This window comes from Callospermophilus lateralis, chromosome 10, assembly GCF_048772815.1.
Source record: "Callospermophilus lateralis isolate mCalLat2 chromosome 10, mCalLat2.hap1, whole genome shotgun sequence".
NCBI lineage: Eukaryota > Metazoa > Chordata > Mammalia > Rodentia > Sciuridae > Callospermophilus > Callospermophilus lateralis.
In genome coordinates this window covers 132,845,367-132,868,020 of record NC_135314.1, presented here as the reverse complement: position 1 = coordinate 132,868,020, position 22,654 = coordinate 132,845,367, and the positions used below count along the sequence as shown (strand labels likewise).

At 44.2% G+C, this 22,654-nt stretch overlaps 2 protein-coding genes across 3 annotated transcripts; both read left to right on the top strand.

The window, feature by feature from the left end:
- Positions 1–1,912: 1,912 nt before the first annotated feature.
- On the top strand, positions 1,913–20,432 carry Atrip (ATR interacting protein). 2 transcript variants are annotated; one of them, XM_076867372.2, is made up of 13 exons: positions 1,913–2,244; positions 4,996–5,126; positions 6,467–6,637; positions 10,227–10,345; positions 11,705–11,862; positions 13,364–13,465; positions 14,295–14,424; positions 14,586–15,272; positions 18,699–18,835; positions 18,951–19,042; positions 19,506–19,586; positions 19,747–19,999; positions 20,346–20,432. In XM_076867372.2, exons 1-13 carry the CDS (start codon positions 1,998–2,000, stop codon positions 20,411–20,413), a joined length of 2,376 nt encoding a protein of 791 aa, XP_076723487.2. In that variant the 5' UTR covers positions 1,913–1,997; the 3' UTR covers positions 20,414–20,432. The 2 variants fall into 2 exon arrangements, with proteins under 2 accessions (XP_076723487.2, XP_076723486.2); XM_076867371.2 differs by having other exon boundaries at positions 18,699–18,841.
- Positions 20,433–21,074: 642 nt separating this feature from the next.
- Positions 21,075–22,488, top strand: Trex1 (three prime repair exonuclease 1). The gene is made up of 2 exons (XM_076867373.1): positions 21,075–21,157; positions 21,495–22,488. Exon 2 carries the CDS (start codon positions 21,521–21,523, stop codon positions 22,463–22,465), a length of 945 nt encoding a protein of 314 aa, XP_076723488.1. The 5' UTR covers positions 21,075–21,157; positions 21,495–21,520; the 3' UTR covers positions 22,466–22,488.
- Positions 22,489–22,654: the final 166 nt, after the last annotated feature.

The following is a 22,654-nucleotide window of genomic DNA, read 5'->3' as shown; positions in this document are numbered from 1 at the left end:
CTTGATAGAACTTGGGAATAATGCTAAGCTTTGTATTTTAAAAGGACTTTCAAATCATTGAGACTACTAAATCAGAACTATAAAAAGTTTTTGGGTTTTTTTTGTTGTTGTTGTTAACAGGGATTGAACCCAGGGGCACTTATCTATTGACACACATTCCCAGCCCATTTTTTTGCTTTTTCACTTGAGACAGGGTCTGGATAAATTGCTTAGGGTCTCACTGTGTTGAGGCTGGCTTTGAATTTGTGATCCCCTGCCTCAGCCTCCCAAGTTGCTGAGATTATAGGTGTATGCCATCACACCCAACTCTAGAAAAGGTTTTGGTAGACTGAAACTTTTATGACTACAATGAACATGATATTAATAGGGGGGAAAAACACCAGTTTGGGTCCTCCAGAAAGTTGCAGTTAGCAGTACCTTCTTTGGATTTTAGGCATTACTCATGGGGCCTTGCCAAGCCCTGTGCTGCTGTAAACAACCATCTGAGTGCATTGCCCTAAAAGGAAGTTACTGCTCTTTTATTTGGTCAACCTAATCCCTTCCACCAAAAGAACGATTCTGTTTCCAGGACCAGAGGCAAGCAGCAATTAAGACAACCACTCAACATTTGAGCAGCTATCTGAAGGAATCTACCAGTTGCTTTAAAAGACTGAATTTTTAGGCATTCTAGGCCCTGGCATTTCCCTTTTCATTTAATCTTTCATGTAATGTTTTGGCAAACATTCATGGGGTGCTCACTGAGCATGCAAGAATGAAAAAAGTCTTGATTGAAAAAGTCAAGATTGAAAAAAGTTGCTCTCCAATACCAATGCCCAATTGCTGCTAACTGTTCTGCACACCACTGCTGCTCAATAAAATCCTGTTAGGCACTCAAACCCGGTTCAAATTCCTGCTCCTTTGTGAAGCTTTACCTTCTATACGTTTTTGGGTTTGGGGGGTTTTTTTGTTTGTTTGTTACCACGGATTGAACCCAGGGGCATTTATCCATTTTTGCCATAGATAACTTATTATCTTGCTTTCCATGTTGAATTCTTGTCTGAATAAACCCCGTGATACAGCCTCCTACATATTTTTCTGGCTATCTTCCATTCAACCTGTAGGAAAATCTAGAGGACATTTCCGGGAAGGGAAAGTCTTTAACTCCTGAGCCTCATTCACCTCTATACAACCAGCGCTTGGCACAAAAACACTATTGTATTCTCAGAGACATGAATGAATGTTAACAGTCTCCTTCCCTCTAACACCAGCACAATATTCCTCAGGACATGAATGAATGTTAACAATTCTCCTTCCCTCTAACACCAGCACAATATTCCTCAGGATCCTTTTTCACCTCAGACCTTTCCTGCTCCTGAGACCTCCCCAGAGGAAATGCAAATGCAAACATTTGAAACATTTACTTATTCTAGAAGATCCCTGCTCACAACAGCTCCACGCATACTCCGCCCTCAACCCCGCTCTTCCAGCCTCCTCCCTTAGGGAGTCTCCTGGTAAGCGGGAGGTGTGTCAGGCGAGGTAAAAGTAAAAATGTGAGGTAAAAGAGACTAGATCCCTTGAAGCTACCTGCCTCGATTCAAGGGCACACGTGCGAATGTGAAGCCAAACTGATCCTGCACGACTCTATTCCACACAGCGCAGGGAGGGGCCTCGGAGCAATAAGTGAGAGCGGACAGATGCTTGTCAGACCCGCGCCGGGGGTAACTCTAATAGCGCCGCTCCGAGTCCTACCGCGGACTAGCGAATCCAGCCGCTAGCGCTAGGCGCCAGCTGGAGCGGGGCGGGGCCAGATGGTCAGGGACCTGGCTGAGCGCTGCAGCGCGCGCGCCTATTGTATGTCATTTCTCGGCGCCTGGCGGCTGGCTGCTAATTGGCCCTTGGACTCAGGGGCGGGGCACTAGCTGAGGCGAGCGGCGGCGCGCGGGCGGTTGGTCCTGCTAAGGCTTCAATTCCACTGTGTTGGGATCAGCGCCCTCGGACGCTTGGGGCCCAAAGAAGACATGGCTGGGACACCCGGGCCAGGCAGCAGGAGGCGGAGCGGGCCCCTGGCACCTCGCCCTGGCCCACCGCCCGGCACCGGATACCCTCCGAGCAAGCGAGCCCGGGGCTTCCCGGTGGCCGCCTCCCCGGATCCCGAAGACCCCTTCGGTGCGCAGGGGGAATTCACCGCCGATGACCTGGAGGAGCTCGACATCCTCGCGTCACAGGCCCTGAGCCAATGCCCGGCCGCCGTTCTGGAAGTATCCAGTGAGTGCTCCTGAGGGTCTTTTCCCCGGCGGGTGGCGCAGACCTCGCCTGACCTCTTGAGGGCTGTGGCTTCGGAATCCTGAAGCGAGTGCTGCCCCTGTGTCTAGCACTGATACTGCCTGTTCTACTTTTTAAACCCTGATTTAAGCAGCGGTTGTGTTCCAAAAACACTGTGATGGGGGGGGGGGGCAAAATATCAGCCGATATGAAGCGTGGACAGCTAGATTGACATTATTTTCTAAAGTTTAGGCCATGTGGTTCTTGGTTCTAAGCAGAGATCCTTAGAACACAACTACCACCACTGTCAGAACCATCACAACCCAAGTGACAGAGTTTAAATTTTATGAAGCCACTGTTCCTTCTAGCGATATGAGTGGAGGAGCGGCCTGGCAGAGGCAAGAAATGAAAGATTTATTATTTTGTACAACCAATATTCTGCGCTAGGTGCCCAATGGTTAGGAATTACAGCAGACCTAGCAATGAACAAAGGTTAAAAATTCCTTCCTCCATGGATGTATTAGGGTTTTCTAGAGGAATAGAATCAACAGGAAGTATAATTATAAAAAGGGGATTTATCAGGTTTGCTTACTCAACCAGAAGTTGAATAGTACACTGTGGCCGCTTGCAGGCTTGGAGAGCTGGAGGAACAAGTAGCTACACAGTCCAAGAGGCTGAAGGCCCAGAACAAGAGGGATCTACAGTGCTAGAGGGTACTAGTCAGAGATCAAAGGCTCTGGAAACTCCGGAGGATCACTGACAATCACAGAGTGAAGAAGGGAGAGTCCTGATATCCTCAGAGGATCCCTGCAGCAATCTAGAACCTGGTCAAGAGGAATTGAGCTTGCATCTGTTGCTGCTTCCTTTTTCTTCCAACTTTTATTCTATCCAAGCCACCATTCTATTCAAGGGTGCTGCCCATACTTAAGGAGGGTCTCCACTTCAGTTGGCTACCTCACATGCCAATTATTCCTTGACACACCCAGAAGCTTCTTAATCATCAGCATCTCTTAATCTAATCAAGGTGACAATTCAAATTAACCATTACAATGGAGATCATATTCTAGTTGCGGAATGAGTGAAATCCTGCCAGGTTGCCAGAAAGAATGGTCTTAAGGTCAGCTAACATCTGTACCCTACAGTTAAGACATCATTTAAAAAAAAAAATAAAAAACAGTTATTTCCTGAAAATTCAGCCCTCGGCATCTGCAGCACAGGCAAAACAGAAATTTAGAAAGTACTCACTGATGACCAGCTGTTCATTTGACAGATGACTAGTACCACTTTCCATCCAGTGGCACAAGGCAACTTCTCCCCTGTCCTTAACGCTACATCTAATTCCTTTCTAAATCTTATCATCAACTTTATCTTCTTTATTCATCTCTGAAATTCATCCTATTCACATCATTTCTACCAACTCTGATCTATGCCACCATGATACTTAACCCTAGACAACAGTCTACTAAATTAACTCATCATTTCCAGTCTTGACTCCCTTCACACCACAGCCAGAGTGATGTTTTCAGAACTCAGTTCTGGACATGTTTCAGACAGACACATATGTGTATCCATATTGAAAACCCTTTTTTTTTTTTTAAAGAGAGAATTTTTTAATATTTATTTTTTAGTTCTTGGCGGACACAACATCTTTGTTTGTATGTGGTGCTGAGAATCGAACCCAGGCCACATGCATGCCAGGTGAGCATGCTACCGGTTGAGCCACATCCCCAGCCTCTGAAAACCCTTTAATCAATGCAGGTTTGCATTGTTTTGGAGTAAACCCTATGCAGCAGCTTAAAAAGAGAGAAAGAAAGAAAACCCTGTAATAACTTCTCACTACTCCTAATATAGAGACCAATTTTTAACACTCTGCAAAGCCCAACCAACATGGTCTGACCCTTTCTTTCCTCTCTTTAGGTTCTAACCACAACAAACCTTTCTTTTTTCTTTTTTTTTTTTTAAGAGAGAGAATTTTAATATTTACTTTTTAGTTTTTGGCGAACACAACATCTTTGTTTGTATGTGGTGCTGGGGATCGAACCCGGGCCACATGCATGCCAGGCGAGCACGCTACCGCTTGAGCCACATCCCCAGCCCACAAAACAAACAAACCTTTCTTAGTTTCTTGAATTTTCCCTGCTTCTTTACAATATAGGAATTGCACATGCTTTTCCTTGTACTTAATTGTCCTTTCCACCCATTCCCCATCTCCATTCATCTGTTTAATTTTTGCTTGTCCTTCAGCTCTCAGTTCAGTAAGGTCTTCCTTAGGGAAGCATTCTAGACGTTCCACTTGAGTCAGATTCCACTATTATAGGCTTTCTTGTATTTGTCCTTTGCAGTTCTTATCATAGTTGTAATTTTACATTTATTCCTGTGTTTATTTGTTTGAATGTCCTGTAATGGTAAGGATCATTTTCATCACCATTGTATCTTTAGAGACTCCCATCATACTTGCCATATTCTAGGTGCTCAGTAAATCACAATTCTGGCCTATAAAATCTCTGTGGTACCTTTCAACATTTAGATGAGACCCTTGAAATTCAGTGAGCTTTGGAGAGAGGGTACTAGGGTCTGTTGTTTTGTAAGGATTATTTATATGTTTACATTATTTTCTTAGGTTGGAAAATACTGATGTATAAAGCTTGCTAGATCTTTTCTACTTTGCTTTCAAGAGCAATTCCATTCTGCATTTTCTAGCAAAAGTGGGAAAATGTTGGGTCCAAAAATGTACACAGGAATTGTTTTTTATAGGTGTTCATAAGGTCCGCAGATTAGATGGAATGTCAAAAAATCCTTCAGGGAAAAACAGAGAAAGTGCTCCAGTTAAAGATAATTTTGAATTAGAAGTTCTTCAGACACAATACAAAGAACTTAAAGCAAAGGTAAGTGACAGCTTGTGGGATTTCTTTTGTTGTTTCCTTGATTGCTTACAGGACAGGGAATTGAACCCAAGGATGCTCTATCTCTGAGCTCATTATACAGTAGCACATGCCTGTAACCCTAGCAACTTAGGTGCCTTAGACAGGAATATCACAGGTTCAAGGCCAGCGTGGAAAACCTAGGAAGATCCTGACTCAAAAAATAAAAAGGGCTGGGGATGTACCTTAGTGGTAGAGTACCCCAGGGTTCAATCCCCGGTACAAAAAAAAAAAAAAAATAGTGGGATTTTGTTTGGTTTGTTACCAGGGTTTAAACCCAGGGCCACTTAACAACCGAGCCAAATCCCCAGCCCTTTTTTGAATTTTTACTTTGAGACAGGGTCTCGCTGAGTTGCTTAGGGCCTAACCAAGTTGCTGAGGCTGGCTTTGAACTCACAATCATCCTGCCTCAGCCTCCCAAGCTGCTGGGATTACAGGCATGTGCCACCACAACCGGCTAAAATGAAGTTTTAAAACAGCCAGATATGGCACACACCTATAAGCCTGGCTACTTGGAAGAGAGGCAGGAGGATCAAAATTCCCAGGCCACCTTAGACAACTTGGTGTTGCCCTGTCTCAAAATAAAATTAAAGGCTAGAAATGTAACTTTGTAGAGTACTTGCCTGGCATGTGGAAGGCCCTGGTTTCAATCTCCAGTTCAACAGCAACAAAAAAAAGGTTTTAAAACAAGCATCTAGATTTGTCCCCATGAAATGAAAGATGGTTGAGGAAAGAAAGCCAGAAAATTTAGACTAAAAGACACTAAATAGATTTCCAACAGCAAGGCAAGGGAATGAAAAAAAAAAAAAAATACAAAACTATACACCAGATCCAAAAAGAGATATACACTGTGAGAGCACTGAGATGAATTTATAGTATATATTTTCTCACAAAACTGCTAACAAAATAGCAACATCATAAAGGTTGCTATTTTGTTAGCAGTTTTGTGAGAAAACAAGAAAGACATCTTTCATGTGACCATCTGTAGGTCCTAAGAAAACTAGAAACATAATGTGGCATTTTAGTTCTGTGACATTTGTGACAAAGGTTGTTAAATGCCTGTTAAAGCCCAAAGATTCTGCATGTGTTAGTGACAAGTATGTCTTTAAGCTATTCTTTTTTTTTAATATATTTATTTTTTAGTTGCAGTTGGACACAATACCTTTATTTTATTTATATTTATGTGGTGCTAAGGATCGAACCCAGGTTCTCAAATGGGCTAGGCAAGCACTCTACTGCTGAGCCACAACCTCAGCCCCTAAGCTATTCTTGCTAAATATCTGCTATTAATCTGGTATTTACAGCTGAAGGCTATGGAAGAAGAAGTCCTCATTAAAAATGGGGAAATTAAAATTTTGCGGGACTCACTACATCAAACGGAATTCATTCTAGAAGAACAGAGAAGATCACATTTCGTTCTTGAGCAAGAGAAAACCCAAGCACTCAGTGACAAAGAAAAGGAGTTCTCCAAAAAGGTAACTTAGAGCATTTGTTTTGCATGTTACAGACACAGCAGCTTTGGTGCTCTTGAGTTCCTTTAGAAGCAATGATCAGTGTTGCCTATAAATCTTCCAAGGAGGTTTCAACAGTTTCTTTTATGGTTGTTTTTATTTTTACTTTGTTTTTATTGGTCCATTATAATTATACATAATGGGGAGATTCATTGTTACATATTCACACATGCACATGACATAAATTTGGTCAGTTTCATTCCCTACTATCTCCCCTTTCCCTCTTCTCTTCCTTCCTTCCTGAACCTCTCCTCTACTCTTCTGATCTCCCTTTTATTATCATGAAATCCCCTATCTCACCTTTTTTTTTTTTTTTCCTTTTTTCTCTCTAATTTTTACATATGAGAGAAGACACAGCAACCCTTGACGCTGAGTCTGGCTTATTTCACTTGTCATAATTCTCTCAAGTTCCATTCATTTTCCTGCAAATGACATAATTTTGCTCATTTTTATGACTGAATGAAACTCCATTGAATATATGTACCACATTTCTTTTTCCATTTATCAGTTGACTAACACCTAAGCTGATTCCATAATTTGACTATTGTGAATTATGCTGCTATAAACCTGAGTATGAATGTTTTGCTATAATATGATGACTTTAATGTTTTTGGATAAATACCAAGGTATGTCTGGGTCACATGGTTCCATTTCTGGTCTTTTTTTTTTTTTAAGAGAGAGAGAATTTTTTTTAATATTTATTTTTTTAGTTTTCTGAGGACACAACATCTTTGTTTGTATGTGGTGCTGAGGATCGAACCCAGGCCGCACGCATGCCAGGCGAGCGCGCTACCACTTGAGCCACATCTCCAGCCCAAAGATTTTTTTTTTTTTTTTTTTTTAAAGAGAGAGTGAGAGAGGGGGGAGAGAGAGAGAGAGAGAGAATTTTTTAATATTTATTTTTTAGTTATCGGCAGACACAACATCTTTCTTTGTACGTGGTGCTGAGAATCGAACCCAGGCCACACGCATGCCAGGCGAGCGCGCTACCACTTGAGCCACATCCCCAGCCCCCCCAAAGATTTTTTTTTAATTTATTTTTTACTTGTAGTTGGACACAGTACCTTTATTTTATTTGTTAATTTTTATGTGGTGCTGAGGATCGAACCCAGGGCCTTGCACATGCTTGGTGAGCACTCTACCACTGAGCCATAACCTCAGCCCCTTCATTTCTGGTCTTTTGAGGAACCTCCATATGGGCTTTCCATAGTGGTTGTATTAATTTACAATCCCACCAACAGTTTGTAAATGCTTCTTTTCCCCACATCCTCACCAGCATTTATTATTTGTGTTCTTGGTGATTGATGTTCTAACAGGAGTGAGATAAAATCTCAGCATAATTTTAATTTGCATTTTCTTGATTGCTAAAGATGTTGAACATTTTTTTAATTTTTTCTGGTACTGGGAATTGAACACGGGGGCACTTAACCACTGAGCCACATCCCTAGCCCTTTTTATTTTTTATTTAGAGACAGGGTCTTGCTAAGCTGCTTAGGGCCTAAGTTGCTGAAGCTAGCTTTGAACTTATCATCCTCCTATCTCAGTCTCCTGAATCACTGGGATTATAGGCATATACCACCACACCCAGCTAAATATTTTTTCATATAATTGTTGGCTTCTTGTATTTCTTCTTTCAAGAAATATCTGTTTAGTTATTTGTTTTTCTTGAATACTTTCTGCTTTTAGCAAATTGCCATTCACTTTTCTTCTAGAGTCTGCTTATGGGTTGAAAAAGAACTTGAGTTTGCTGTGTAGCCAGGAATAAATCACTAGCTTAGAATTTCTAGAAACAGGCTTAATTAAGGGTTCTTTGTAATCAGAAACTCAGTTGATCTTGCTTAGTCCAAAAGGAAATGTACTGGACTCCATAACTAAGTCTTGGAAGACAGGGGTGTACAAATGACTTAAACCTTACCAGGACAGTCAGAGAAATGCAAATAAAAAGTACACTGAGATTTCATCTCACTCCTGTTTTTATTCTCTATTCTGTAGACAGGTTCCATCCTTATGATAGAGGGTTTGTTCTCCAGTAGCTCCTGAGCTCCTACTCCTATTTCATAACTCTACAGCACAGTTCAGACTTGAGCTTCCTCATCTCAAGTTTTAAAATTCTGAGAAAGGCTCCGATTTGTCTAACTTGAGTTGGGTGTCTATCCCTGGACCAGTTGCCATACCAAAGAGATTACAGCTCCCATTCAAATCACATGGTCTAAGATAGGGAAATGATTGTATCTCAGGGAAAGGGAGATGCTGTTCTGGAAAGAAAAACAAAATAGTAGGTAACCAGTATTTACCACCACTTTCTTTCATCACTTCCCAGTGCTTTAACCTAAAGGACATGGGGTCTTATTCTGCCATTACTTCATTCAGCAAAATTTAAATACACACATGTGCCCAGCACAGTAGTTGAGTTTTAATGTAAATGAGAAAAGCAAGGAATTTTCAGTCAACCAAACTAAAATTTGAATCCAGGCATCATCACATACAAGTGATGACCTCAAGGTAATGACCTAAGCTTCATGACTCATTTATCTGTTTCAGAAAATAACCAGAAAGGGTAATTTTTTTTAATATTTATTTTTATTTATTTTTTAGTTGTAGTTGTCAATACCTTTATTTATTTATTTATTTATTTGGTGCTGAGGATCGAACCCAGGGCCTGCCACATGCCAGGCGAGCGATCTACTGCTGAGCCACAACCCAGCCCCAGAAAGGGTATTAAGAGATTCAAACATTCCTACACTTATTGTTACTGATGCTGTGTCTGATACAATGTGTATGTGGAGAATACTGTTTGGCTACAGGCCTGGAGGCAGATCATCTGGTGTCTCCCCCACCACCACCCCACCCCCTGCCTCTCTTTTTTTTTCCTCTGTATATGTATGTGTGTGTGTATAGGTCCTCTTTTGTGAAGAATTCAATAGTGGTTTGGATCAGGCTGAATGGTTTGAGGTATCACAGAGTAAATACACACACACACACACATACATATGCATATAGGATTTAGGTAAAACTTCCAGATACTCTGCTAAGACTTTCATGAAGACCTGGAATTGTGACCACTATGTTGATGAAAATATAACAGTCAGGTATGGTGTCACACACCTATAATCCCAGCTATTTATGAGGCTGAAGCAGCAGGATAGTGAGATTAAGGCCAGCTTGGGCAACATAGCAAGACTCTATCAAATAAAGAAATATGTTACCACTAAGATATGGCATCCTCTCAAGTTCTGTGCTGGGTATTTTATATTCATTGTTCTTGATCCTCCCAAGTATGAAGAAGACAGTATTTATGTTACAGATTCAGCCAGGTTAAGTAAATGGTGGGACCAGATTTAAACCCTCACAAACTTTCTTCACAATAGTTAAAAGTATCGTGCTGTCTTTTAGGAAGAAGGCTAATGTTTGATATTTTAGGACATTTGTATCATAGCAAACTTTCATATGTATTTTTCATTGTATTTCTTTTTCTAGCTTAGGATTTTGAAACCCAGAGATATTTTTGTGAATGTGGTGGTGCCATTGCAAGTATATTTCCTTTGTCTTTCAGCTCCAATCATTGCAGTCTGAACTCCAGTTTAAAGATGCAGAAATGAATGAATTAAGGACAAGGCTTCAGAGCAGTGAACGAGCAAATAAACTTGCTGTTTCTTCTGTTTCCCATGCCAGGTAAGGATAGTGCTGGAGAAATTATTAAGTTTTGCATTGTTTAGTAAAAAGTCTACAGAACTCTCTCAGACTGGTCCTAAATAAAGGCCATTGAGATCCTGCCACCTGGTCAGAGGTCCTCTTTTGTAAAGAATTCAAAGGTGGTTTGGATCAGGCTGAATGGTTTCAGGTATCACAGCATAAAGGCCCACCATCTGGAAATACTTTCTCTGAGTCATACATTATAAACACAATACCTGAGACTAGAAAAATAATTAGCAAATTTGTGGGATATGCCAGTCTTCATTTCAATATAATTTATTTATTTAACATAACAGTATATTTCAATCCTAGTTCTTTAGAATATTTCCGCTGATTTGCTTCCTTGGAACCTTTGTCTATCAGCCCCTCCTTTGCTGTCGGATGTGCTCAGCTTAATTGTATCCTGCCCTTTGCCTGGCAAAGCAGTCTGGCACTGTCAGTATCAGTCTTGAAATTTAACAGTGTCAGTCACAGTAACTTTTTCTGCCTTTGCTCATAACAGGCATGGAATATAATTGAACTTCTTGCCTTATATAACTTCGGGTGAGACAAGAGAGCTAACAACAGGAAAACCTCAGATCAGAGGGCTAAGACTGCTTCTCTGATATGAAGATGTTGGCTCTGAACACCTTGCTCAGTTTTCAACACATTTTCTAATAGTCCCTATTAAAAATTAGTTTCTTTGCTGGGCATGGTGGCACAGGCCTGTAATCCCAGCAGCTTGTCAGGCTGAGGCAGGAAGATGTCAGGTTTAAAGCCAGCCTTAGCAACTTAGCAAAACTGTAAGCAACCTGATGAGACTCTGTCTCAAAATAAAAAAGGGCTAAGGATGTGGCTCAGTGATTGAGCACCCTTGGATCCAATCCCTGGTGTCCAAAAAAAAAAAAAAGGTTGGGGGGCGGGGGCTGGGATTGTGGCTCAGCGGTAGAGTGCTCGCCTAGCACATGTGAGGCCCTGGGTTCAATCCTCAGCACCACATAAAAATAAAATAAAGATATTGTGTACAACTACAACTAAAAAATAAATTTTAAAAAATAGGTTGTTTCATGTTGAAAAGTTACAGTGGAATTGGAAATGGTAAAGGAATCATGGCCAATATTTTTGGATGATTAGGAGAATATGAAAATAAATGAAATACTTTTTCAGTAATTTAGATCAAAATACCAAATGAGCATTTTATACTGTGTTCCTGGACAAAGAATGACACATAAATAACAGATGCAGTCTGGTCAAACACCTAGACATGAAAAGTTTAAATTTTGTTGAAAGTTTTCTAACCAGGTATTTTAAGTGATTTTAGTAGATCATTTCTTTGCTTTCACAGTTAACTTTTTCCAGTCCTAGGAAAAGCCCTTCTGTGGTTATAAAGCCAGAAGCATATTCTCCACAGTTTGGAAAAACATCTTTCCCTACAAAGGAGTCTTTTAATGCTAATATGTCCCTTCCCCACCCCTGCCAGACAGAGCCAGGATACAAGTCTCTTGTGGGCAGAGAGGGTAAGTCAGTCTATTAGTCATCTATTATGGTTTAATTGACTACCCAACCTTAAACAACGATTATTTATTTTCTCCTGATTTCTGTGGGTTAACAATTCAGGTGGGACATAATGAGGATGGCTTAGCTCTATAGGGACTAGAATCACTGAAACCTTCTCAAGGTGGCTCTTTCACATGGCTGACAACATAATCCCTTTCCATAGGGCTACTGGGTGGCCTCATAACATGATAGATGGCTTCCTCTAGAGCCAGCAAACTCAGAGAGATCCAGCAAAAAGCTTTTCTTTTTATGACCTAGTCTCAGAAGTCACATACTATCACTGTTGCCACATTCTCTGTCAAAAGCAAGTTAATGAGGATCTGGCACATTCAGTGGGAAGGAAAAGAGGCTGCACTGTTTGAAGGGAGGTGTGTCAAAGAATTTGTAGGCACATTGATTGTTTGTCTGTCTGTCATCATCACTCCCGTACTGGTGATTGAACCCAGGGGCACTCTACCAGCCCTTTTTTATTTTCCATTTGGAGACAGGGTCTCCTAGGTCACCCAGGCTGGTCTCAAACTTGAATCCTTCTGTCTCAGCCTCCCAAGCAGCTAGGATTACTGGCATGTGCCACTGCACCTGGCTCTTGTTTATTTTTGTCTGTTTGTTTCTTCATCTGCTGTGCACTCTACCATTAAACTGAGCTACATCCTCAGCCTCTGTGACCATCTTTTGAAACCATCACAGTCATTTTACATGGACCATACCAGAAACATAGCTAGATTGCAGGGACCTGTGTTCCTTTTATAGTCCAGCCATGAGTTTTATAGCCACTCTAGACAGGGAATGCTGCTACTGTCTAGAGAAAGATCATCTACATTAATAGTTTTCACTCTGAGATTCTGCCATGCTAGATGATTGTATAATTCAAATACATCAACTCTTACCATCAGCCTTTTCAAATCACTGACCATCACATCACTCCTGAGAAACTGCAGACCACTCATATTTTTGGTGTCTAGCAACTAATAGGGTACTGCAGGATAGTATTACAAGCAGACAGTAGAGCCTAATAGTCTGGATATAGATCCCATCCACATTACTTATTGGCTTAGCTGATGTGGGCAAGTGCCTTAACTCTGTGTCTCAACTTTCCTATATCTAAATAGTGAATGATAACACCTCCTGGTAGGATTGCTTTGAGAAGCAAAGAAGCTAATATGTTTAAAACTCTTAGAGCAGTGTCTGACCCGTACTTAGCCCTGTATAAATGTTAGTGGTTACTGTTTTCACCTTATTATTTCATTTTGAAGTAAGGCAAACAGCTTGATTTTCTTTTGTGAATTCCTGTTTTGCATGAGAAAGGCAAAAGATGTGAGGGATCTTGAGCTGCTTTGAGTCTTTCTTTATCCAAGGTTAAAGAAGTAGAACAACCTGATTGTGTTTGAAATTCATTGCATGTCAGAGTTGCAGATAATGCCTGTGCTTTTGTGCTCAACTTTTGATTCTCATTTTATCTAGTTTCAGATAATAAGACCCACAGCCTGAGAGGAAATCCCAAAATGCAAGAAGAGGTACAGAAAAGTTTTGCTGATAGCTGGATGCAAAAGTCAAAGACTCAAGGTACCAAAAATTCCTGCTTTTCCTGCAGGGACTTACATGACTCTTATCATCTTCTGTCACACACAGTATAATTTCCTGTAAACTGTCTGGCTCTCTGAGAATCCATGCCCCAGGTAGACCTGCAGAGTTCAGGCAAGTAGGAGACTATGACTTTATAAAATGGAAAGGGCAACTAGGCACAGTGGTGCACATCTTTTATCTCTACAACTCCAAAAAGGACTGAGGATGTAGCTCAATGGTAGAGCACCACTGGGGTTCAATCCCTAGAACCACAAAATGAATTAATTAATTGAAAAAAAAAGAAAGGAAAGGGCAAGCTTGATGCAGTGGTGTATACCTGTTGTCCTAGCTACTTGTAAACAGAGGCAGGATGATTGCTTGAGCCCAGGAGTTTAACCTGAGCAGCACAGCAAGACTTCATCTCTAAAAAGAAAAGGGCAAAGAAGCCAAATACAGTGGTACACACCTGTAATCCCAACAGCTCAGGAGGCTGAGACAGGAGGATTGCAAGTTCAAAGCTAGCATCAGCAAAAAGCAAGGCTCTAAGCATCTTATTGAGACCCTGTCTCTAAATAAAATACAAAATAGGGTTGGGAATGTGGCAGTGGTCGAGGGCCCCTGAATTCAATCCCTGGTACACACACAAAAATAAAGGGGTCGGGCAGGGGGCAAAGAGCAGGTACATCCCAGAGCCTTCTGCATCTTACAGAGCTTTGTGTCAGCTTAGAAGACACTTGGCATCCAAAGAGTTCTCATCTTTTCCTTCTGAAGCCATAGAAAAGGTCTCACATGTCAGAACCTTCTAGGTTACCTTGTTTTTCTCCTACAGGTTCCATTTTGATAAATCTGCTCCTGAAGCAGCCTTTGATCCCAGGGTCATCCCTAAGTCTTTGTCACCTCCTAAGCAGTTGTTCTGAAACTCCTACTAGCACCCTCTTGCAGCCACCAGGGTTTGGCAGGTAAGCATGATACTCCTGAAAAACTTGTGTCTAGGAAGTCAGTCCCTTTCTGGCCCTGGCCAGCATTGGGAGATCTATGGGATGTGCAGAGAGACTGGAGAATTTGGCAGGCAGGCTATTTGAGGCCCTTGACCTTATCTTTTTGTTTTGTTTGTTGCCAGTACCTTGACTGGGATTTCAGGCCTCAGAGCTACAAATTCTCGAAGTGGATCGTTTTGCCCCTTGGCCCTGAGAGAAGCACAGAATCTGGCATTCACAGGACTGAATCTGATTGCCAGGAATCAAGGCTTATGTGATGGAGACACAGAAGGAGATAAAATGGCCTTCCCACTCTGCCAGCTTCCTGGAGCCGTGCACCTTCTCCCCCTTATCCAGTTCTTCATTGGCTTGTATTGCCAGGCTCTGCAGGATTTGGCAGCTGCTAAGAGGAGTGGAGCACCTGGGGACTCTCCAACACATACCTCCTGCTTGAGCTCTGGGGTAGAGGCCAACCCTGATGACTCAGTTAGCAACTTGGAAGGTTTCTCTGCAGCTTCACTTAGCATTCTTCAGCTCCTGGTGTGCCACAGCAGAGCAGTTGTCTGCCTCTTACTATCAAGAGTTGAGGCAGACTCTGCTGCTTGGGAAGGAAATGAGAGCCTGGTTCACAGACAGAGTTGTGGAGATACAATCTCAGTCCCCAAGGAGGTTGCAGACGACCAAGGACTGCATCCACTATTGAAGATTCTACTTCACTTATTGGCTTTCTCTTCTGCAGCAACAGGTCACTTTCACATCAGTGTCCCGAGCCAGTGCCTCAAAGTTTTGGTGAAATTAGCTGAAAACGCTTCCTCTGATTTGTTGCCCAGGTATAAAGCAGCATGGGAGGCATGATTTTATTTGTCTTCTCTGACCTCTTGGCCCTTGTACATTGCTTACATCTTCACTTATCCCACTACTCAGCTCTGCTTAGTGCAGATGGTTCTGAGGTGTTAAGAAGTGGGATCACGTGTCAGATAACCAATTAAGTGGGGTTTGTGTGGTTTAATTCTAGACTGCAGGTAAGCAAAAGACACATGTGATAAGGAAGCTGTTAGCCACTGTGGAAGAGTATCCTGTCCCAGGACAAAGGCTAAACCAAGAGGCCCTGAACCTGAGATAATGGAACAGGTGAAGCCTATGTGGCACAACATGTTTAAGTTTGTTGAATTTCCCTAAGGAAACAGAGGGTATGGGAAAGGTCTGCAGCCACAAGCTGACCTTGCTGAGTATCTGCCTCTCATCATTGTTTCTACCTCTAACTTGAGTTACTTGTTGCTTGCCTCTCATAGGCTGTGTTAGAATTGGAAGTATAATGAACCTAGCTTACAGTGTTATCATAAATTCCTAACTTAGAGCCACACGCCCTATAATCCCAGCAGCTAGGGAGGCTGAGGTAGGACAATCATGAGTTCAAAACCAGCCTTAGCAACTTAGTAAGGCCCTAAGTAACTTAGAGAGACTCTTGTCTGTAAAGAAAATATTTAAAAAGGGCTGGGGATGTGGCTCAGTGGTTAAGTGCCACTGGATTCAATCCCTGGTACAAAAAAAAATTCCTAACTTGAGAGTCCAGAGCTGTGAGATGGGAGCAAATATAAACACCATTCAACCCACCATTGTCCAGTCTCCCTCATAGTACTCTTCCAAGATGCCAGCGCTTGTGTTGGAATGATTCCACTGACTGGACATAAACTTTAAGTTTTCTCATCTCTGAGCTCAGCATGCCTGTTCCCTAAAAACACTTCTGGATCCTAGTTTCCATGTGAATATTTTCTGGTTGATCTGATCCACTCCAAGGTGCTGCTCAAGAGTTGGATACAACTACAGCACAATATGGACAACACAGTAGGGGACAGAATCATTACACAAGAGCCAATTCACAGTGACTATTTGCTTTTTCATGTATATTAAGTGAATGAATTCTAGAAACCAAGTTCATACCATTTCTCTTGGTAGATGCACCCCATTCCATTCCTGTTGAACTTGTCCCCAGGGGTATTCAAAAATAGCAATTTAATGGATAGTCAGTATACGCCAGATACAGATGCTCTCCAATCACTGGTTCATGTGACATACATGGCCCTGCATCCTCTGCTTCACACAGAACCTGGCTCACTCTAAGCAGTCAATAATTATTGAATAAACCCTATGGTGAGAGAGGAAAACTTGTCTGAGAAATCCCATAGGGAGTGTTCTGGGGTTGGTTCTAAACCAACTACTGTCCTGAATCATTGCCTAACTCTCTGACACATCTCCCAATCAGTGCTTCTCTTCAGAATTCTCCATGCTTAACTAGGCCTGGTGGGGCATGCCTCTAATCCCAGTGACTTAGGAGACTGAGGCAGGAAGATCACTGAGTTCAAGGCCAGCCTCAGCAATTTAGTGAATCCCTGTCTCAAAAAAATAAAAGGGACTAGGTATATAGCTCAGTGGTAAAACACCCTTGGTTCAGTCCCCAGCACTAAGAAAAAAAAAAATCCTCATATTTCCATGCTCAAGTTGAACCCCACTAACACGCCGCTCTCTTTTTGCCTCAGAGAAAACTAGGGCAGGGGGTGCTATCAGGGTTTGAACATAGTATGTGATACAGTACAAATAGCCAGGAAACTTGCCGTCTTTCCTGCTACCAATCTCTACCTACGAAGTCTTCAAAACAGTTTGTCCCTTGTCTTTTCACTATATTGTAATTTGGGGTTCCGAGTTAGAAGGGGTTTTTATTTTGGTGTTTTTTACTGTTTGTTTTGTTGTTTGGGCAGGGAGGTCGGTATTTGTTTTGCTGTACTGGGGATAGAACCCAGGAGTGCTTTACTACTGAACTACATCCCAGATCTTTTTTTTTTTTTTTTTTTTTTTTTTTTTTTTAGTTGTAGGTGGACACATTATCTTTATTTCATTTTTATGTGGTGCTGAGGTTTGAACCCACTGCCTTATGTGTGCTAGGCAAGCACTCTATCACTGAGCCCCAATCCCAGCCCCAATCCCCAGATCTTTTGATTTTATATTTTGAGACAGGGCCTCACTAAGTTGCTGAGATTGACCTCAAACTTGGGGTCCCCCACATCAGCCCCCTGAGATATTGGGATTACAGGAATGCACCATTACTCCCAGCTCAGCCTTTTTTTATTTTTGAAAGGTCTCACCATGTTGAATTTTGCAATCCTGCCTCCCAACCTCCCGAGTCACTGGGATTACATTTGTGATCCACTGCACCTAGCTCATTCCCAGTTTTAACTAGAACAGCATGACTTCTCTTGTATACAAAGGCTATACATGAAATTTCATTTTTAAAAAGTTCCCAGTTATAGCAAGAAATAACTTGGAAACCACTGTGTTTTATACAAAGGTGAGTTGTTCTTGCAGATACTTTCAGGAGCCTTAGTGATTAATTAAGGGCCACTTACAGCTGAACAATGAGAGCAGGTAACCAGGTTAAGTTCTGGTTTCCCACAAAGTTCCAGGGTCCCTGGCAACTAAAGAAAATGCAACTTCTTCCGTGTTTACAGGACATGCCATAAAATGAGTCACCTAAATAGTGACATACTGAGGGATATTCTTGATCTTCATGCTAAGATATTATATAGTCTAACCCACAGAGTGTTTTAGATGGTGGCTCCCCAATTACCAGGCCAGTTCCCTGTCATGCTCTTGCAGGCTGGGCAATTGAGCAAATAGCAGCAGTTGCCTTGAGACTTGGTTCTTTGGTCCCTTGGTCATAGCTATCCCTTTCCCCCTAAGACCTGGGAGAAAGTATACCCAGAGCCTCTTACCCATACACACCCCACAGTGACAGCAGAGGTGACCAGTGTTTACTGAAGAGAAAATGGTCTTCCTTGCTCTGTGAGTGGCCTTATAACATCCAGCCATAGCCAGGTCCATTTTTTGTCACTTCTAGAGTCCTGGTGATTTTTTGTCACTTCTAGAGTCCTGGTGAGTCCTGTGGTGGTAAGCAAGAATTTACCAAGTTATGCCCTGCATCCCTATTTGGGAGCACAGACAGGGAATAGACCAGGAGCTTGTAGATGCCAGGCATCCCAGGTCCAGGGAATCCTCTCCCGTTTACTGGGTGTTGCTGTGCAAGGTGAGGGCCGTCATCTCTGAGCCATAGCAGTCTTCAGTGAAGGTTAGTGTCCACTCGTTCACATGAAACAGCTTCATAGTAAGTAGTCAGTGTGAGAGGGAGCAGCATTTGAACCAAGGTCTGGCTGAACCAGATCTCCTTTTAAGGAGTATCACATTTCTTTGGGCCCATCTTTCAGGTTCCAGTGTGTGTTGCCATTGCTGCCACAGTGCCTCAGCCCAGAGACACCCCTGCCTTGTGTGCTGCTGGCTGTCCAGTTGCTCTCCCTCCTAGTGGACCATGATAGCCTTGCACCTCAACTCTGTTCCCACTCTGGTAAAGGTGGGCCTGCACTCTTACAGAGGGAGGGAGGGGTTGGGGCAGGGACAGGGGCCTCCTGAGGGCTTCTGCAGAAAGGGGACCCTGAGTGAGATAGGGGTATCCTTTTCAGAAAGCTGCCTCCTCCTGCTGCTGTACATGTACATCACATCAAGGCCTGATAAGGTGGCTTCAGAGACACAGTGGCTTCAGCTGGAACAAGAGGTAAAACAGGGAACCTTATGGAGATTGCTCATCACCCCATCTTAAAAGACCACAAATTCTCCCCTCCTCTCTGGAGAGAAAGGGGACTGTAATTCTTTTTGGTAACAAGAGTTTTTATCAAGCAGCTTGCAACTTATCAAGCAACTCATTTAGGGACTCCCCACACAGATGCAATGCAGGTTGTAATGGGACTCAGCTGAGTTGCCTGATAATTGATGCTATCCTGGCTTTGGGGCCTGGTGGCTGGAAATGAGTCTGGAGGCAGGCGGGTTATTGGTGAAATTCAGGTGCTACTCCTGAGTCTAGCCTGGAAACCCCATACCACTGCTTCTAAGACCCCATTTGTACAGACAAGCAGTTGCCAAAGCAGCTAGAGCTCTTGTAGGAGATGCCTGAAAGAGCCCTTGCACAGTGACAAGGGTCTTATTCTGACAGGATAAAATAGAATCTTTTTTTATTCCAGGCAGTGTGGCTCCTGGCCAAACTGGGTGTGTATAGCCCTCCCCCCACAGTCACTGGCTCTGACTGTCAATGCAATGTAGAGGTGAGTATCCAGTGCCAACAACATGGCAGCTTTGTTTGTGGATAAAGGAACCTTGCACAAGTCCCACTTAGAGCCCAGCTCCCCTGGGGCAGCTAGGCTGAACAGGGTGTTAGGGCACAGAAAGGTTGGAAACCTCAGTCTGCACACTTTCTCACTCCAGGTCGTTAGAGTTCTCACCGTGATGCTGCACAGACAGTGGCTGACCGTGCAAAGGGCAGGGGGGCTCCCAAAGACTGACCAGCAGAAGCGGACAGTGCGGTGTCTGCGAGACACAGTGTTGCTCCTGCACAGTCTGTCCCAGAAGGACAAGCTCTTTACTGTGCACTGTGTGGAAGTCCTGCATCAGTATGACCAGGTGATGCCAGGGGTCAGCATGCTGATTCGAGGGCTTCCTGACGTGACTGACTGTGAAGGTGAGCCAATAAGCCCACGTATGGGTTCTCCCTGATCCTTGTGAGCAAGTCAGATTCCTATTCAGAGGACCTCCTGCCCTGCATGCTGTGGTTCTTCTGAAAATATTGGGCTGCCCTTTGCCCATATTTGTTGAGTTGGCCTGGCAGAGCCACGGTTTTTCCAGAATATCCTGATCTGAATTGCCTTTGTTATCACTTTGCTCATAATAGCTGAGGGAGCAAGACCTGGGCATGGAAGGGACTGGTTAGTTCCTGCAGGTGCTGGGGGAGGACAGGTGGGACTTCCCCCAGGTCCTAGCACCTTCAGGCCTTCATCATTGAACCCTCCCTCTTCCTTTTGGCTCAGAGGCAGCCTTGGATGACCTCTGTGCCACGGAGACAGACATGGAGGACCCTGAAATGGACTGTGGCTGAGGCCCTGAGCATCCTGCCACAAGGGGGCACCAGCACTGCTGCTTTCCTCACACACCACATCCTCTGATTAAAAGCAATAACCGGCAGTTCCTGCCGAGAATGTGAGAATGCGTTGTTTCTCTGATCTCTTTGGCTGAGTGGGAGGGAAGGAACTGGACGGGGACCCAGGAAGACTAGACGCCTCCCCCACCATCTCCCTGGCTGGAACTGAGACGGTCCCCATGGTAACTAATCTGCCTTGAGGAAAGCCCTGGCCTGTTGGTGGAATTGTCCTGAGTCATTGCTTTGGCTGGGGCCGTGGGGAGAAACCATTGTGTGGCAGATAGGAGGCTGCCCTAGGCCAGAACTAAACCTGGGAAAGTAGGCCGAGGACTAGGCACAAAAGGGCCATGGCAGGAGCTCACAGCATTGCTTGAGACCTGGAACTAACCTGGCACCTAGAGACAGCTGAGGCAGTGTCTTCTCTGTGGGCTCTTAGCAGCGTGAGGGCCCCCGTGCACAGTGTCAGCCAGCAGGCCCACAGCTGTGGATCTGAGCAGACCTTCTGGGATGCCTGGGGAGGGAGGGATTTTAGCAAAAGAGGCACAGACTAGGCAAGCTGATGAGCAGGGCGGGCCTTGCTCACGAGGCAGGCTCGCAGGCGGGCCCAGACCCAGCTTCACTTCCCGCCACTGCTGCCAACAACAGGGCCAGCAAGAGTGTGCGTGCCTGACTCTTCCTAGTCACTGCTGCCTCCCTATTCCGGTAAGTGTGGACCCTCAAGGGGATGGGGCAGGGCAAGAATGTCATGGGTTTCCCCCACATTGTACTAGGTGGGCACTAAGGGTGGGACCAAACCCATGTGAGGAAGAGGGAACCTTCCCCAAACGTACAGTCATCCTCTAAGGAAGCTACCCCACCCTCACCAACTTCCTGCCCTGAAAATGGGCTCTAGAGCTCTCAGACAGTGCCTGACTGTGCAGGCAAAACCTACAATGTACTTATGCCCACTCTCCTCCCACCCCTGCCCCCAGACCCTGCTCACTTCAGATCTTTCCCTTGCATTCACATGCTCCACCACCAACCTCATGCTCCTTCCCAGGCACAGCAGCAGGTACCTACCCCAGCATGGGCTCACAGGCCCCACCTCCTGGTCCCATGCAGACCCTCATCTTCTTGGACCTGGAAGCCACTGGTCTGCCCTTCTCCCAACCCAAGATCACGGAGTTGTGCCTGCTGGCTGTCCACAGATGTGCCCTGGAGAATACTCTCACCTCTCAAGGGTCACCACCCACAGTGCCCCTGCCACCACGCGTGACAGACAAGCTTTCACTGTGCGTGACTCCTGGGAAAGCCTGCAGTCCTGCAGCCAGCGAGATCACAGGTCTGAGCACAGCTGTGCTCGCAGCACATGGGCGTCAACGCTTTGATAACAACCTGGCCAACCTGCTCCAAGCCTTCCTGCAGCGCCAGCCACAGCCTTGGTGCCTAGTGGCACACAACGGTGATCGCTACGACTTCCCCCTGCTCCAGGCAGAGTTGGCTATGCTGGGTCTTGCCAGTATTCTGGATGGTGCTTTCTGTGTGGACAGCATTGCTGCCCTTAAGGCCTTGGAACAAGCTAGCAGCCCCTCAGAGCATGGCCCAAGGAAGAGCTACAGCCTGGGCAGTATCTATACCCGCCTATATGGGCAGGCCCCAGTGGACTCACACACGGCTGAGGGTGATGTTTTAGCTCTGCTTAGCATATGTCAGTGGAAGCCAAAGGCCCTGCTGCAGTGGGTGGATACTCACGCCAAGCCCTTTCGCACCATCAGGCCCATGTATGGGGTCACGGCCTCTTCTAGGACCAACCCAAAACGGTCTGCGGTCACAGCCACTACACCCTTAGCCACTACCAAGAATGCTAGTCCCAGCATTGGTGAAAGCAGAAGACCCAAGGCTGTTACTTCAACAATAGTCCCTGGAATCCCACCCCGGGAGGGGCTGCTGGCCCCTCTGGGCCTGCTGGCCTTCCTCACCTTGGCAATAGCCACATTGTATGGACTATCCCTGGCCACACCTGGGCAGTAGATTGAGAAGGAAAATCTAATAAAGACCCCCCACAACACTGAGTAGTCATTTGCCTCCTAGCTTCCTTGGCAGCTGGGGCTTCTACCTGTACTAGGGACCTGGGGAGTAGTCCTTGTCCCTTACTCTCTTCACAAAATAAGCAAACCTTTGAGCCCAGTAAAAGTAGGGAAAATACATATATCCAAATAG